Genomic DNA, 17,243 nt, shown 5'->3' on the forward strand with positions numbered 1-17,243 from the left:
CATACTTGTATAGTACACCATGTCGTATGAGCAACACAGAATCTATTATATTATAAATCACTTGACCATTTAAAAGTATAATTTTAACTGCGTATAACTTTTAAAGGAATGCTTTTATGAAAAAAATCGTTGACACTTTTTTGTAGAGCGAACAATTTTGTATTAGAAGATTATACGAAATATAATATCAAAACAGAAGAGGCGTTTCGATATGTACAAGCACTACTCATGAAAAAATTTTTCTATCGTGACTTTACAATTTTATCCGAATCGAAACTCGAAAATTATCCTTCTTATTCTTGTTGTTGTAAGGGAAATTAAAGTGCGGTTGGTCAAACATTGAGTTCACGAGAGTTCAAAATATTACTCAAATATTTTTTGAGGAAAATGAAGATATATTCCCGTTACGTAAACCAATCGTCGACTGAAAGTATATTTCGACCTTGATTCTCTCGGCGGAGATTAATAAAATTCCATTTGGACAGTTGAAACACCGGTGCTTGGAGACTCCACAAGCTATAAGGGTGGAACAATAGACCTTTATCTATTGGCGAAGCGCTTTGAACCTATTACGGGTATTTTCAGTTCCATACAATTCGTCCGGTTGACCGACAAGTATGAAATTTAAGATTTCTGAAGTTATTTGCTTTTAAATTCCCACCTTTTTCCTAATTTTTTAATTTTCTAAAGTAATTAAGTTATAAGTTAGTGAGTAATTTATCATGCTAGAATAAATAATATGTAATAAGTCAAGTAAGAGGAAGAAAGCACTTTCTCTTTTATCAAATTTTGTTTACACCTCGATTACCATCCAATTAAAATATGATAGGCACTAACGCAATATAAATTAACGAAAAAAAAAACTTAAATTTAAAACCATTTTTAAAAAATATTTTCGACAGCAAATAGGAAAATTAGGAATACGAATTTAAGATGCGATTAAGTTGTGTTAGCAGGCAAAGAGAGTGTACGAGTATATGAGTGCTAGTGTGTAAATAATGGATGAGAGTGAGTGACTGCTAACCGGTTCCATCGTTATTGTTCAAGCCCATGTAACTCGGGTTATTTATGGAGTTGTTATCGGTTGTGAAATGCCACACAGTGCGACTAGATGCCGTTGTAGTAGTTGTTGTTGTTGTTGTCGATAATACATTCGACCCCGTATTGTTCGTATGCAACATATGTTTACCGTTGTTGTTATTATTATTGCTGACATTCGAGCTAGTGTTGCTGCTACTGCCGCCACTTGAATTCGAGCTGGTCGAAATTGTTGTATGCACCGTACGCTTGGCTGCGGTGACCGTCGGCGAGTTACCAATACCGCTTGACTCGACCTCAATGAATTTGCGCGAGGCATCTGTGCGACCACTGGCCACGGGTGTGCGCGACATAAGCTGCTGTTGGCTGCGCATATAGTTGCTGGGCGAATGGTGAAGTTCTGACTGCTGTGGTTGTTGTTGTTGTTGGTGATGGTGGTGTTGATGCTGTTGCTGGTGTGGTTGTTGCATAGCGGCTGCATTCAAGGCATTTATGCGTTGTTGTATTTGCGGATGGTGAGCATGGGCGCTTCCCATAGGTGGCATGGTTGTAGGTAAAGGTGGAGGATTTTCTAATATTTGCATTTATTGTTGTTGTTGTTTTTGTTTCGGGGTGAATCGATTAAGAATGAACGCATGAATGGATTGATTTACATATATCAATTATAGACTAACTTTTCTCAAAATAAAAAAACGGTACTATTCATAATACTGGACATAAGGAACAAATTAATTTTTATAAAAAAAAAAAATATTAAAAAAAATTGGTTGAGGACGTATATGGGTTGCGGTAATAATTTGTAACACTTTAAGCATATTTGTATGTATACCTGATTGTCTAGCCTCACTGTTGCGCTTGAGCACAACGCTGTCGTCATTTGCGCCGTTTTGTATGCCCGAAATGCCTGCGGGTAATGTGGCGGATTGCAAACGCGAAGAGCTGCTGCCGAAGCTGGATTCGCTTAAATCTGTTCAGGCAAAAAATAGACACCATTACTTATACAAAGCATGTTAAAAATTACAACAACAACTCACCGTTACTGGAGTTATTGCGATTTCGCAGCACGACCAGATTCTCGGTGCTCTGACGGTTTGGCACTGGTGGTGGTGCACCGCGTGGTGGTATTGGTGGCTTCTGTTCGAAGCCAAATGGTGCCGTTGGTGAGGATGGTGACGTCTGTGGGGCATATTTTCAAAGTTAAAATTCAAAATTCCGACCTGTGTATTTCTTATACATACCCTTTGTTGTAGTTGTTGTTGTTGCATTTGTTTTTGCAGGAAATTCATTTGTGGCGTCGCCGAACTGGTGGACATACCGCTATTAATCGAGTCGTTGCGCGAAATGGCACGTCGTTGGGAGTCGGGTGATGAAGTGCGCGAACTGACCGGTGACTCGATTTGCGCGCTGGCGATTTTAATATCAGGGAAACTGTTCGACTGTTGCTGTAGAAGTGAAAGTATAAGCAATAGCAAATTATTGTAGATAAATATCTCTGTATAAAGGTGTTTGCACATACCTTCATGGATTCGTCGTAGCTCAGCAGTTGTAGATTTGGTGGCAGACTAGCATGGAAGGATATCTTACGCACCCAGTCGTTCATGATTTCTAATGATGGCGCCTCGAAGAGGAATTCAGAGCCATCGGGCAATTTTAGTCTGAACACATACTTCTTCTTCGTGTAGTCTTCCGCACGTTCGCACTTGGCGCCGAGTATGTTGACGGGCGCATTTGCGGTCTTCTGTTGCAGAAAGTCGTTTTCATCCTTAAAGAAGCACAGTAATTGACCGCACAGTACTGTATGGAATTGTTTCCATGAGCGTACTGGCGCCTTCTTGCCACCGGATTGTAAGCCATGCTTACGCTCCAGCATACCTTGTATTTCGACTGGTGGCAGGTCGAAACCTTCGCCCTTCTGATTCTTGCGGAACGATTGTGCACGTCGACGTGTGGTGAACGATGGTGTACGCTTTGGTGGCTTCTGTTGCACTTTCATACTTTCGGCGCGTTTAACATTCGTGTCGGAGCCGCGTCTTAAGCGATCGCCGAACATGCTGCTGGAGCTGCTCTTTTGCAGTGAGTACTGATCCTCGTCGAAGGGTGAACGCAGTGGTGTTGTGACTGCAACGGCGGGCGATTGCGGCGCATTGTTGGCGTTCACGGTGACCATGGGCGATGAGAAGATTGGTGTCTTCTCTTGTGCCGTGGCATTTTGACGATTCTCCAATTGCTTTTCGGCGCGTCGGCGCTCATCGTTAAGTCGTTGCAGTTCTTTTTGCTTCAACATCTCTAGACGTTCCTTCTCTAAGCGTTCTTTCTCTTTCTGCTTGGCTAGTTTCTCGCTTTCGACTTGTTTGCGGAAACGTTGCTCCAGCAATGTAATACGCTTGATGGCTTGGAATTTCTCCTCCTGCGCGGCGACCGTCTTCTCGAAGTCCTGATGGCGGCGCAACAAATCTTCAACCTGCGGTATGGAGTCGCCCAGTTTGGCATCCTTCAGCAATGGTTCGCGACTGATTATCCAGTTCTCGAGTATCTCAGCGTCTTTAAGGAAGATTTGTGTGTCCAAGTTGAGTTCGTAAATTTCTTTGCGTTGCTGTAGTGTATTCTTCAGAAGTTCGTGTCGCTGTTGCAGCACTTGTATTTTCTCTTCGATCTCATGCGCAAGGAAGTGCTTCTCGTTAATTAATTTCTGTCCGTTAGCTGTGAAGTTGGTGAAAGTCTCATCGCGTGCATGTATCTCTGCATGATGCTCCTTCACGCTCACCAACAACGACTCAGCGCCCGCCACTGTTGTCGCCAAATCGGGCGCTGTGATCTTCGCCAACATTTCATTGATCCAAGCAATCAAATCGCGATACTCATCGAAGTAGGACTGCAAATGCTCTGCTTGTTGTAATTTTTCTTTGCGCGCATTTGTTTTCTCCTTCAGATCGGACCAAGCTTCGACAGTCTCGTCACGCTTGACCTCGATATGCTCCTTGGCATCGGGATAAATCTCGCCCAACTTCGTTGCTTCCACGAGCACGGCATCGACCTGTTCCTTAATGGCGATAAGTTCTCCTTCGAAGACGGAGTGTTTGCGACTCAAAGCTTGTATGCTCTCTAAATCTTGGCCGTAATCCTCGGAGATAAGTGAAGCCTCTTTCTCGTTAATAAGTGAAATCGTTTCATCGGCAACGCGATCGTAGACATGCACTTGCTTCGCACCAGCCAGCGCATCCTGGCGTGCATTGACTAGATCCTTCAATTCTTCCCAGAGTTGTTTGGTCTCATCTCGTTTGGTTTTGATCGAAGCACGGTAAGGATTATTTTCTTTAATTAGTTCATCGCCGTGATCGAGACAGGCTTGTACACGTGCACCGTTCGCATTCAAATTGGAGACGAAGGACTCAAAGACCAAAATTAATTGTTCCACATGTTCCACATCTTCGCCATAATCCTCGGAAGCCGTAACTGCCATTTGATCAGCAATCCATTCGTGTAAATCTTCAGCCTCGCGCAAGTACTCGAACAACTTCTTGCTTTCGCTTAAACGCACTTCACGATCTTTAGCCAGACGCAGTAATTCTTCGTATTGTTTCTTCACTGTGTCATTCTTTGTGGTTATATTGGCACTATCGAAGTGATTACGTTCGACTAAACCGTGCGCCAGCTTGCCGACCTTCTCGATCGAAGCTTTAAATGCGATCAGCTCACGTTGCAGAACTTCGAGCTTCTTCTGATGTGACTGCACGGAAGTCTCATCGCGTCCATAATCGCTGGAAGCAAGTATAGGACGCTTTTCACGTATCCATGCCTCTGCTTCATTTGCCTCCACATAGAACATTTGACTCTCCACGGCGTCTAATAGACGCAAACGCCGTATACTGGCCATGTCGCGTAGATTGACGAGTTTCTTCTGCAACAAATCGCATTTGTATTGCACCTGTTCGCTAGCGAAATGATCATCGCGTATCATTTGTTGACCACGTTGTAGTAACGCCTTAATTAGTGGTTCTTGTGAAAGTATTTCTGCCTCAAGTCCTTGATGCTTCTTCTGTAACACTTGCACCGCTATCAGACTGCTACCCAAATCTTGTGAATTGGCGATCGTCTCCTTTTCGGTAAGCCATTGCAGTTCGTCTTCAGCGTCGCGTAAGAATTGTTGCAGACTCAAAGAATCTTCGAGATTTTCACGACGTATGGCTATGGGTTCGTGTAGTGTACGATAACGTTTGATGGCTGTCATTGCGCGATCGTGTATTTCGTCCTTAAGAAAGTGATCGGCTTGGAAGAATTTCTCATCGGTTTGTTTGATTTGATCGGCCAACTCGTTGTGGTGTGCGACATCGGCTTCGAGACGCTCATGTTTCTTAATCAAATGATTAACGGTGGCCAAATCTTTGCCGTAATCTTCACTTGATAAATGTGACTCAACTTCGTCCATCCAGTTATTGAATTCGTCGAGGTTGCGATTGAAGGTCTGTGCCTCGTAAGCTTGACTAAGTTTCTCTCTCTTCTCCTTCGATGCGGCCTTCAATTTTTTCCAATCACTCTCCAGCATCTTGAGTTGTTGGGCGATTTCCTCCTTGGCAAAGTGTTCATCTCTGATGAGGCGCTCACCCTCGTTAATTACGTCCTGTACACGTGATGTATTCGTTAACAGCTCACTATCAAATGTGGTGTGCTTTTGTATTTTACTTTGCAAGTTATTCGGTTCACGATAGTTCTCATCCAAAGCCACTTGCATTTTTTGCACCAACCAACGATCAATTTCGTACAGACTGCGTAGGAATTCGTGCAATTGCAGCGACTGCAGCAGCTTCTGCTTACGGTCCAGTGACAAGGCATTGAGCTTTGCCTTACGACGCAAGATATAGCTCAACTTTTCCTTAATCACATCACCGTCTTTCGGTTCACCTTCCAATATGCTTTGCGCAAAGTTTTGCAATTCCGATACGTTATCTGAATCCAATAGCTTTTCAAATGCGTCGTGCTTCTTGATCAGACGCTCTACGGCGGGATATGAATCACCCAAATCGTCATTGTTGAGGAAAGCTTCTTTGTTGGCCAACCAGATCTCGACTTGTTCCACCTGTGCCTTGAAGAGGTGCAGTTGATGTGCCTCCGTTAAATCTCTGGCACGTTCATTCCACGCTTCGTGCAATGTTCTATGTAGCTCCTCCAGTGTCTTTAAGTATTGCTTGACATTAGCTGGTTTCTCCATACCACTGAGTGTTTCACCGTGCGCCTTTAAATCTCTGAACGCCTTGTCGCGTCCGTCTATTTCCACTTTGCGTTCCTGATGTAACTCCAGCTGTGTCTCACAATCATTTATAGTCATCGGCGCTTGAGCGGCGTTCATCTTTTTGATCATGTCATTAACCCAAAGCTCCAGTTCTTTTACATCGGATACAAATTTATGCACCAGATAGGCATCATTGAGTATGGAGCGTCGTTTAACAGATAAATCTTCTAGATTTTGCCAGGATGCGCGCAATTCATCGATTTTATGCTCAATAACCTTCACGCGATCGGGATAACGTTTGAGCAGCGTCTGCGCGACAAGTTCGTGTTCATCTATCTTTTGTTTAACCGCCGACATATCACGTTCTAATGCATCTTCACGACGTATCAGCGTCTCGACGGCAGCCAAATCGCGTCCAGTGTCATCGGAGCTCATGGCCAATGATTTTTCGGCAATACGATCGGCTGTATCGTCGACATCGCGGTTGAAGACGTGAATTTCATTTGCTTCGCCAAGTAACGCTCGGTAAGCGTTGAGTGCACCTTGTAGGTCACGCCACTTGCTGTTGAAATCGCGACGACGTTTATCAATATTCTTCGTTTCGGCTGGTACTTCGCCTTGGTTGATGAGCTTGTCGGCCAAGTTGTTGATGTGCTTGACACGTTGATCGTCAACGCGCATATCGGAATCGACATCGTCCAATTTGCGTGTGAGCGCATTGCAGTGCTCCAGATCGCGTCCGGTGTCACTGGCTTGTATCATCATTTCCTTATCACGTATCCAAGCAGAAATCTTATCTAACTGATTGTTGAACTCGAGTATGTCTTGCGCTTCTTCGAGACCGCGTCCGCGGTTGTCCAATTCTTCGAGGAGACTCTTCCAAGCGGCAACTACACGTTCCACAGCTAGTTTTATTTCCTTCGAAGATTCATGTTGCTTCGTCAAAAGGATTAAACCAGTTTCTTGTATCTCTTGTATGCGTCCCTGGTTGGCCGCTACTTCGGCTTGGAAGGCTTGGTGTTTTTGTAATTTCTTTATCTTCTCATCTAAGTTAGACACTTCTGCGTAACTGGCGCCATCCGCCTCTAGCTTCTTTTTCTTCTCGTTTATCCACGATTCAGCCTCGGCACAATCGCGCACGAACTGTGCATATAGTAGCGCATCCTCCAGTTTGTAACGACGCACTGCGCAGAGATCTTTTACCTTTTGTCTGCGCGCCAATACACCTTGTAAGATGGTTTGAATGTTTGCGCTGTCATAATGACGTTGCTCTATCAGTTTACGTCCATGTTCCTGCAATAAGGCCACTTTATCCTCTTGCGTCTGAATGAGTCGCTCGAATTCGTCGTGTTTTTTTATCTGGTTCTGCACATCCTCGACGGTTTGACCGAAATCGGAACTGCTGAGTGCAGCTTGTTGTGAACTTGAAAGATTGTCGATTTGCTTGGCATCGCGCAAGAAGCAGAACAAATCGATTTTCTGCTCCAACATAATCTTTTTCTTATTCCAAGCGGCATGCAACTTTTGACGTTCGTCCAACATAGCCGAACATTTCTCCTCAACTTCGGCGGCAGCGTAGTGTCCTGTCTGCACCATTGAATCGCTTAATTCATTCAAGTAACGGAATTTATCTTCACGCGCCTCAATTTCACCATAAATAGCATCGTGTTGGATCTTCAATGCAGTGGCACCAGCGGCATCGCTGACATGCTCTTCGGCTTGTAGCGCCGCACGCAAATTCGACGACCACGACATTATGTCGCGCACATCGGTTAGGAAAGATTGTAAATCCGAGCTCGCGGCTAAACGATCGCTGCGCGCACCCGAACGCTCTTTCAAGTCATTCCAAGCCGCGACAACTTTATCCTGCTTCTGTGCGATAGCTGCAGCATTTGAAGGATATTTCGCTTGGAGACGTACCGAATCTTCAACTAACACCTGCAATTGTGCCTCCAACGCGACGAGGTCATTCTCGAAACCTTCATGTTTGCGCAACAGCGCCAAAGCTGAATTCAAATCTTTGCCGAGTTCCGAAGAGAGCGCAGCATTTTTGTCCTGTATGCGGAAGAGCGCTTCGGCAACATCACGGTGGAAACGATGAATTTCACCGGCGGCATGTAACTTTTGCTCGCGTTGATTTAATAATTGCAATAGGTTTTCCCACGAATCTCTATAAAGAAGCCAAACAAAGAAGTGTTAAATAATTGGATATTTTATTGTTTCAATTTTGCTACTTTTACTCACCTCAGTTGTTCCTGGCGTTTCTCCACATCGTTGGCGTAGGAGCTCTCGGTATCGATTAGCTTCTTCGCCAATACTTCACATTGATTCACACGATCGGAACCCACTTCAACACGATGTTTCAAGTCATCAAACTTATTTTGCAGCAACTGCAGATGTTCGTAATCTTGTCCGTAATCTTCGGATGATGCTGCCTGTTCTTGTTCTCTTATCCATTGCTCCACTTCGTCCGATTCCAAGAAATATTCGTGCATGTAGAGACTCTCCATCAGACGCATTTGCCGTTGTGATGCCAATTTATGTAGGGATTTCAACATTTTCTCGATGAGTTGTTGTTTCGCAGCAAGAATTTTACTGTCCGGATGTCCGGCGGCTACCATGGCAGCACAATTATGCCCCATTTCAGTAACAATACCAGAGTACGTGTCCAGCTCCAGTTCGATTGTCTTGTGTTTGGTCAGCAATTTAGCTGCAGAATCGCGATCACGCCCATATTCGGTGGAGCGCAATGCATTGCTTCTCTCACCCAACCATGATTCAATCTCACCGGCGTCGGACAAGTACTGCTGCGCCTTCAATGACATCTCCAGCTTCTTACTGCGATCATTCGAATTACTCTCCAGATCGGCCCAGGCATCTTCTAACTTGCCGCACAATGCGCTCACCTTCTCCTTTTCGGGATGCTTTTGTGCAATAAGCGTTTGTCCCGCTTGCAAAGCTTTGTTGATCATCGGCTGATGCCCCTTAATTTCGGCTTCGAGTTTCTTATGTTTCTTCGATAGCGTCTGTGCTTGATGTAAGTTTTGACCCAACTCCTTTGATTTAGCTGCTGGCATATGATCATTGATCCACTGGAATTCAGTGTCCAATTCAAAGACGAACTTATGATAGTTCAAGCTCTCTTCGAGTTCCTCACGCCGCTTCTGTACTGGTCCGCGTAGTAATTTGAAACGATTTTGTATATCCTTTGTTTCGTCCTTGATGTGCACGGCATTAAAGTGACCCTCATGCGCCATTTCATCGCCAGTACTGACAAGTTCGACGATCTTTTGCTCCCACACCGTTATCTCAGATTCGAGTAGCTGATGCTTGTTGATCAAATCTTTGCAGCTACGCAAATCGTTACCAACATCTTTGCTCTTGAGTGCGGCGTCCAATTCGTCGACTTTTTGTTTGGCATCATCGATGGCGCGATTGTGTTCGCGTTGTGACACAGCTTGCTCCAGTTTGCGTCCCTTATCTTCAGACAGCAGTAGTAGATCTTTCCATTTCTGATTCAAGTCAACCATTCTACTTTCTACGGCAGGCTTGCGATTATTTGTCGCGATCAATGCCTGTCCAGCCTTATTCACATTACGCAATTGACCTTCGTTGGCGCGTAGCTCACGTTCGAAAGCTTTGTGTTTCTGCAGTTTACGGGGTAAATTGCTAAGGTCACGATAACTCTCATCGCCGGCGATTTTGGTTTTGTCACTCAGCCATGCGGCGAGATCGTCAGCCTCTGCGGCGAATTTGTGGTAATCCTTTGAAGCCTGTAATGAACGTTTACGTTCGAAAGCGCGATCTTCGACTGCTCTCCTCTTGCCCAAAACTTGATTGCGTCTATCGTCAATGCTGTAAGAGAGAAAATATAATTAATTACCGTAATTTTTTTTTGTTGTTTTGTTCGTTTACTATTTTTTATCATAGTGATCGTTGGCAATTAGTTTATCGGCATTGTCGGAGAAACCCTTAAGAATTTTATCCTGTGCCATAAGGCTTTTCTCAAAGTCAAGATGTCGTTTTAGTATTGCTTCCACCTCGTCGAGCGAATTCTGGAATAGAAAAACATTATAAATATATTGGAGTACATTAAAAAAATTTGTATTTTTATCTCCTACTTACGCCCAAATTGTTATATTCAAGGAAAGCTTCGTGACTCTTTGTGGTGGCATCGATCTTGTCTGCTTCCCGGTTGAATATTTGTAGTTCAACGCATTGCTGCAACCACTTCTGCTTCTCCACCCAACCGCGGTGTATAGCGTCTTGTTCCGCCCTCAAGCGCTCAATAATCTTAACGGTTTCTTCCATGTTCGGTTTGCCATCGGATAGTTGTTTGCCTAAATTGATGACCTCGACAAATTCGTTGTCGTGTGCTTTAATGTCGTCGCCAAGGTCGTTGTGCTTTTTCAAGAGATTGTTAGCTGTTTCAACATCGCGCGCTGACTCGTCGGCATTCAATTGATCCTTAACCGAATCGATCCAAGCAAGCAAGGTTTTAGCACTGGAAGGAAGAAAAACTCGGTTAAGAATTTATAAAAGTACAAATATAATATTCTGAGAATAATCGAATATTTGTAGGTTATAAACTGTTTGAGAACAGAAAATTAAAAATTATACCAAGAAATATACAAAAATGTATAGGTTATCCCTAATCACTTATATACCTGTTATTGAATATTTGCTGTCCGACTGCGCTCTCAATGCGCGCACGTAGTTCACTACCTTTACCGTGAACCTGTTTCCACATATCCAAGACCTCTTGTTGTCGTGCCGTCACATTATTCCGCTCGGCTGGATAGGCATTCTTTACTCTAAAAAAAAACAGCACAGTTTTAGAAGCAATTTTTAATATTAAACAATATTTCCTGTAAAGGACTTACGAATTGCCCAAATAGTTGACGCGGTTCACCTTCTCTTCGACGGGCGCCAACTCACGTTCTAAATTCTGGTGACGTCGCTGCAGTGCCTGAACTGTTTTGAGGTCAGGACTAATTACCGCCGTATCTAGCTGTAGCATCTTTTCGTTCATCCAAATCTTAGCCTCATCGCAAGTACGATTGAACAAGTCCACACTGGAAGCGCCTTCAAGACTCTTCTCACGTTGCGCTTTGGCGTTGTTGAGACGCTGCCAAATTTGATGTATCTGCCGTTGCCGTGCAATAATTTTGTCCAACTGTGAATGACCTTGGCGACGGAAATTGTCAACGGCGCCATCGATCTCTTCAATACGCTTTGAGGCCGCCGACAGATCGGTAAGGAATTTTTCGAATTTGCGTTTTGCATTCTCCACACCTTCGCCGTCATCTGAGTTGATGATGCGCTCCTTTTCCTTCATCCATTTCTCGAAATCATCACATTCGCGATAGAAACCGAAGAGGTGTATAGAGTCTTCGAGTAGTGCATGACGTTTCTGCGCTGTATCTTGTAGTTCGTCGTATGTGCTGTTAATGCGTTTTTGACGTTTCTCAACACTGTCGGCGTTTTCGTTAATACTGTTGGAGGATATGCGTCGCTTAACAAGTGGTTTAGGTGGCACGGCAGCTGGTTTGATACGTTTCACGGGCACCACTTGACGCACTAAGATCGTTTTCTTCACTTTTTGTAGTGTTTTGACTTTCTCTGCTTTCGGCACAATGCACGGCACGGCACGTGGTTCGATTTCGCGCACATAATTGGCTGGCACGAAGCCTTCCAAACCATTATCTTTGCGTACGCACCACCAATCGTCGTTCGTTTTCGACTTTAGCAACATCACCTCGCCCTTATCCATTTTCATACCTTGACCCTCGAAGGGGAACATTGAACGCACATGTGGCAGCAATTTCATTTCGGTTACTTTCTTGTGTTCCAATTTCTCCACCCATTCATCTTCCCACACTTCTTTTGGCACAAGTCGTGTCTCGTTCACCCATTCCTCCTGCTCGATTTCGGGCATTTCAGGCTCGGCTGCTGAGAGCTAGAAAGAATATTGCTACTTTTGTTATCTCGTATCAAATTAGAACACATTGCTTACCTCTAGCGTGCAGATGCCAGCTTTGATAAGCTTTTCGGCCTGTTGGTTTAAATTAAGTATATCGCCGGAGTAAGCATTCAATTCGCCTTGCAGATCGCGGTGTCGCTGTAGCAGCGCCTGTGCAGAGGGTTCGTCACTACCGTAGTCGTTTGACTTCACTAGCGCCATTTTCTCATTTAACCACGACTCAGCCTCGTTGGCGTCGGTATAGAATTGGTACGCCTCGGCCGCATCTTCTAGCTGACGTCGCCGTAACTCCACTAACTCCTCCAACGCCTTCCAGTGTTCGGCCAAAGACTCAATACGACTCTTGATGTCGGACGAACGTGGATGTTTCTCGGCGATGAGCTTCTTGGCCGCGTCCAACATTTGTGTAGATTTCGGTTTGCGTACTTTGATTTCATCCTCGAGCGCTTTGTGTTTCTGCTGTAGCGAAAGTACGGCGCGTAAATCCTTTGCTGTAATGCCGGTCTTGCAGATGCGTTGTTTATCCACCAGCCAACCTTCCTCGTTGTCGTAATCTTCCATGAAATGATAAAAGTTTCTCGCCTCCTCAAGGCAAGCACGACGTTTAGCGCACAACTTCAGCAAACTGCAAGCGAAAAATGTAAACTGAATTTAGAAATTACGAATATAATTGGAATACTCACATTGCATAGGCCTCCTCGAGCTCGGCGAGACGCTGCACCAGCAACGCGGCATCCTTTTGTTCGGATGTCTTATATGGTTGTGCTTGACGATTGAATCGTTTCAGCGTTTCACCATAGGTATTCACTTGCAGCTCTTGCAACGAATGCGCTTGCAACAACTCTTCTACGCCCAGCAAATGCGGACCGACATCCTCGGATGCGAATTGTGTTTGCAGCTCTTTTATCGCTTCAGTCGTGCTGGCGATTTCACGCAACAAATTCATCAGCGTACTCATTTGTGACAAATTCAAACGTTGATTCTCAAGCAATTCCAATAATTTGCGCCACTTATCCATAACCTCGGTTTCGCGTCGCTTCACGCGCTCTTTGCCATGATAATTCTCATGCTCCAACTCATTGGCCATAGCAGTTAGATCGTTAAAACGCTCTACACGCGCCAATATATCCGCCGAGATGGCTTCGTGTTTCTTCAATGTCGCATCGACTTGTCGCAGGTAGCGTGGATCGGAGAGCACTTGTATCATCTCTTTGAGATAACCTTCGCGTAGCACAGATTTCTTTTCAAATTTATAATTGAGTTGCTCGAGTTTCTCTTGGCGCAACAGCTCTTCGCGTAGTGCCACCTCACGATTGTGTTCGGCATATTCGAGCTGTTGCCACGCCTTCTCGATATCGTTCACCAATTGGCCTTCTTGTGGATTGTAGGGCGGTTGATTGAGCGCTTTCAGCAGTGTGTTGATGGTGAAATAAAGCGCTTCGATTTCACTGCGTTCCTTATACCTAAAGCGAGTAGAAATTGAGAGGAGTTAAAAAATTACCACCAACTCAATTTGGATTCATAGTAAGCGCAGGAATTTAGTTGTATAAAAATAAATATGAAATTAAAATTTCTATTGAAATTTTTTTTAATTTTTTTACCACTACGCCGAAATGTAGGCAACATTTTTGCGCTTACCAGCTGAGCTGACCTCTTTGACTTACGACACCATAATTCAGGCTCAGTTTTAAAGACAGAATTCTTAAAGACCTTAGCAAAGGCTTATCCATTGAATGTACAGGAAAAAAAAAAATTCGCCTAATTTTCGGTAGAAATGTTGTTTATATTCATTAGTTTTCATCATCTCAGTAAAGAATTTGTTATAAAATTTATAAAGGGTAGTAAATAAAATTTCTTAAAAACATCTGCTTAACGGAACATTTTTAAAATCGGATAATTTCGGGATATGAAATTATTATTCATGCAACTATGGCTTTTTCGGGATATAGCTGTTGAAAGACCAGGAATAATAAAACTTTGCAGCAAGTCGCTCTTATATAATGGTGTCATCCTATTTGGAATCTTGTGCCAAAATGGCTTCCCATTCTTATTTGTTTCCCCAAGTTTTCTTTGGGAAAGCTGAGAGCCCAAAGAAGTTCAATTTCGAAATTTAGAACTTTTAAAATGATAATGTTCTTTTTATCCGTCGGAACCGTGGTCAAACTTTGGTTTTGAGTATTGGTGCACTCCTTTAACCATTGCACCATTATAGCCGCCTTTGAGAAAATTAATACTAAAATAAATAATTATAATGTATAAGAAAATTGTGAACTCAAGCTACAAAACGAATAGTCAGAAAATTCTTCATATATGATTTTGAAATCATGGGTTCGCGATTTGATGTAGTATAAACTCTATATCCAAGTAATATATAGGTTTTAGATTTGGATGTTTTTTTCCTTAAATACAAAAACTATAGGGCTACACAATGGCATTTATTCAACTTACTTTGGCGGTTTCTCGATCGTACGATATTCCTTGAATGCCAGCAATTCACGTTGTATACCCTCCAATGAGTTCGGGAAATCTCGCTGCTGCAGTTCCAACGTTTTTTGTCTAATCCAACTCAGCAAATTTGTAGTGAGACGTTCATAGTAGATTTTCTTGCGGTCAGCATCCATCAATTGTCCCACAATCTTAAAAAAATAAAAATTAAAAATAAAAAAAATTTAAAATTATAGACTCATAAATTATTTATTATTCTTAAAGCAGTCTGCAAACAACTGGAACTCAAACTCATTGAACAACTATTCGCTAACAACTGTTTGTTTGAACAAAAATGCTGTAACGTTTCACAAATGTCAATAAAATGCGTAAAAATCAAAGTCGCTTACAAACTTATGTACATATTCGTACTTATGCGGCTGATGAACATAACATACTGTGGGCTAGTCATTGAACCTCACAGCAGCAACAAGTAGAGCGTAAAACCTTTTAATTATTATATATGTTGCATTGGTATTGAGTTGCGCCCAGAGAACTGTTGTACAAATGTAACAGCATAACAATGCACACAGGAAAATATTGAGTTTCAATGTGCATATGTACATATTACAAGTATATATAATATATTGCTTATGAGCTGAGTCAGTCGCTGAGCTAAGAATGGATGCTTTCAACTTACATTGGCAATGCGTTTACCACTCTTTTGTTCGTTCTTCATGCGAGCAAATGTGTGATAATAGGAAGCCACGTAGGTCAGGATGGACTTCTCGTCGGGACGCGCCGAGTCGACGTCTTCGGCATCCAATAAACTGTAAAAGAGAAAAAAAAACTCAAACATTAAAGTTTCAACTCTGTATGATCGCACACCTACCTTGGTATACCCAGCTCTGACGCGGCCATATCGAAGGCATGATTTAGATTGTCAATATTTGAGTTCTTCGAATTGACAATTGTGCTGTACTCGAACAGATCGGGTCGATGTGAATGTATGAGCGCATTGAAGCCCAGACCCGAACGCCAGGAAGATGTGAAATCTTGTATGTTGACACCAGGGTAGCCATGCGTTTTACGCTGACACCAGAGCAGCAGCGCATCCTTGGCCGAACGCTTTTCGGACGATTCATTCTCTTCATCCTGTTGTGTGAAATATGCACAAAATGTGTTGAAGATTTGGAAATAAAAGTAAAAATAAATCCAGTTTTGAATACTTACCACATCAATTTCAATTTCCTGTATTTGAAACCGCAAAATGATGGTCCAGATCAAACCTAAAATCAATCTGGGATTGCCGTCGACAATGTCCTCAGCACCGATCGATTCTAAACGAACCTGGAAGATACGAATTTTTTTTTTTACAAATTAGTACAGATAAATAATAGTGAGTATAGATTTATATAGAGATATAAGATTCTATATGTGTTATGCATTTCATTCAAAGAAATGAAAATATACTGGGAAATTAATAAAAAGATATAAACATATGATTTATACAACCTCGCAGCCAGATTAAGTTACCCTATGATCTAAAAAATTCGATGTTCACGTAGAAGGTAGAAAACTGAGGATTAAACTTATGGTTTTGGTAATCGTGCGCTTTATCGGCAAATGAGTCGCAACTTTTTGGTTCTCCTTGTCAATATCAATCATCTATTACCCACACTTTATTAGAATTAATCATATCATGTCATGGCTCTATCAAATAGCTACCTACGTCTTAAGATTTGACTTCAGTAGCGGATCAATAAATTATAACATAAAATATTGATTTAATTCAAAATACTCTATGCCTCTAAAAACACCCGATGGAATTTTGTTGTAAGTAAGGCGGGAAAATTTCAAAGATTGTGGTATCATCCAAAGTAATTCATTTATTATAACTACCATATGTAATACTTAGGTCAGAAAGGAATCGTTTCTGACGAAACATTCAGGCTGCACTTTTACCAAAGAATAATGAGAAAAAACGTAAGTTTCTATATCGACGACGCTCACATCATCAAAACACGTAAATAAAAAAATACTTGGATACTTAATATAATTTTGATTTGATTGTGAACTTAGATGATCTTAGAGCTGCGTTTTGATACCATAAAGGGGTTAGATCTACTTGTGAATTCCCAAAAATTTTTTTTTTTTTTTTTCATGTAAATCGAATGTACATATATTTGAAAATATAATATATAATGTTATCCATTACTGTTTCAGACTTTGTAGTGAATATTTAAGTAGTGGCAGGAACAGTGATGCTGCCGATGGCCGGCGTATATGAGAAAGCTGTTTCCATAGAAGATAAAAAATGGAAACATGTATTACGTCGATTAAAGCAAGAATAAACTGAAAAAATGCCACTAAATAATAAATAAATAAATATTTTTTCCTAATTTAGTAGAACTTTTTTTATGTTCATTGTCTTCATGCTTTCTGAGTCTATTTTGACGGGGATAGTAAAGAGTTGTAATAAAATACATGAAATTGTATTTTGTTCTAGTACTCGTCAAAATTAGATAACTTAAATAATTAATTATTTTTTTCATTTTAATAAAATAAAGT

At 42.2% G+C, this 17,243-nt stretch overlaps 1 protein-coding gene across 5 annotated transcripts in view; it reads right to left on the reverse strand.

Moving 5' to 3' along the window:
- The window catches only part of kst (spectrin beta chain, non-erythrocytic 5 kst), a 77,136-nt gene that overhangs the window by 2,131 nt on the left and 57,762 nt on the right, over nucleotides 1–17,243 (reverse strand). For 3 of the 5 annotated variants that reach the window (XM_036359030.2, XM_036359029.2, XM_036359028.2), the window contains 16 exons: nucleotides 15,906–16,022; nucleotides 15,565–15,827; nucleotides 15,373–15,502; nucleotides 14,697–14,884; nucleotides 12,932–13,711; nucleotides 12,282–12,873; nucleotides 11,149–12,224; nucleotides 10,933–11,079; nucleotides 10,391–10,769; nucleotides 10,181–10,320; nucleotides 8,510–10,120; nucleotides 2,555–8,435; nucleotides 2,277–2,480; nucleotides 2,073–2,214; nucleotides 1,868–2,005; nucleotides 1,190–1,609 (listed from right to left, as the gene is read on the reverse strand). In XM_036359030.2, coding sequence (XP_036214923.2) covers nucleotides 1,190–1,609; nucleotides 1,868–2,005; nucleotides 2,073–2,214; nucleotides 2,277–2,480; nucleotides 2,555–8,435; nucleotides 8,510–10,120; nucleotides 10,181–10,320; nucleotides 10,391–10,769; nucleotides 10,933–11,079; nucleotides 11,149–12,224; nucleotides 12,282–12,873; nucleotides 12,932–13,711; nucleotides 14,697–14,884; nucleotides 15,373–15,502; nucleotides 15,565–15,827; nucleotides 15,906–16,022 — 12,208 coding nt within the window. The remainder of the gene's footprint in view (nucleotides 1–1,189; nucleotides 1,610–1,867; nucleotides 2,006–2,072; nucleotides 2,215–2,276; nucleotides 2,481–2,554; nucleotides 8,436–8,509; nucleotides 10,121–10,180; nucleotides 10,321–10,390; nucleotides 10,770–10,932; nucleotides 11,080–11,148; nucleotides 12,225–12,281; nucleotides 12,874–12,931; nucleotides 13,712–14,696; nucleotides 14,885–15,372; nucleotides 15,503–15,564; nucleotides 15,828–15,905; nucleotides 16,023–17,243) is intronic. The other 2 variants (XM_036359032.2, XM_036359033.2) reach the window with 1 other exon arrangement.

Source organism: Bactrocera oleae, chromosome 6 (genome assembly GCF_042242935.1).
Source record: "Bactrocera oleae isolate idBacOlea1 chromosome 6, idBacOlea1, whole genome shotgun sequence".
Taxonomy (NCBI): domain Eukaryota; kingdom Metazoa; phylum Arthropoda; class Insecta; order Diptera; family Tephritidae; genus Bactrocera; species Bactrocera oleae.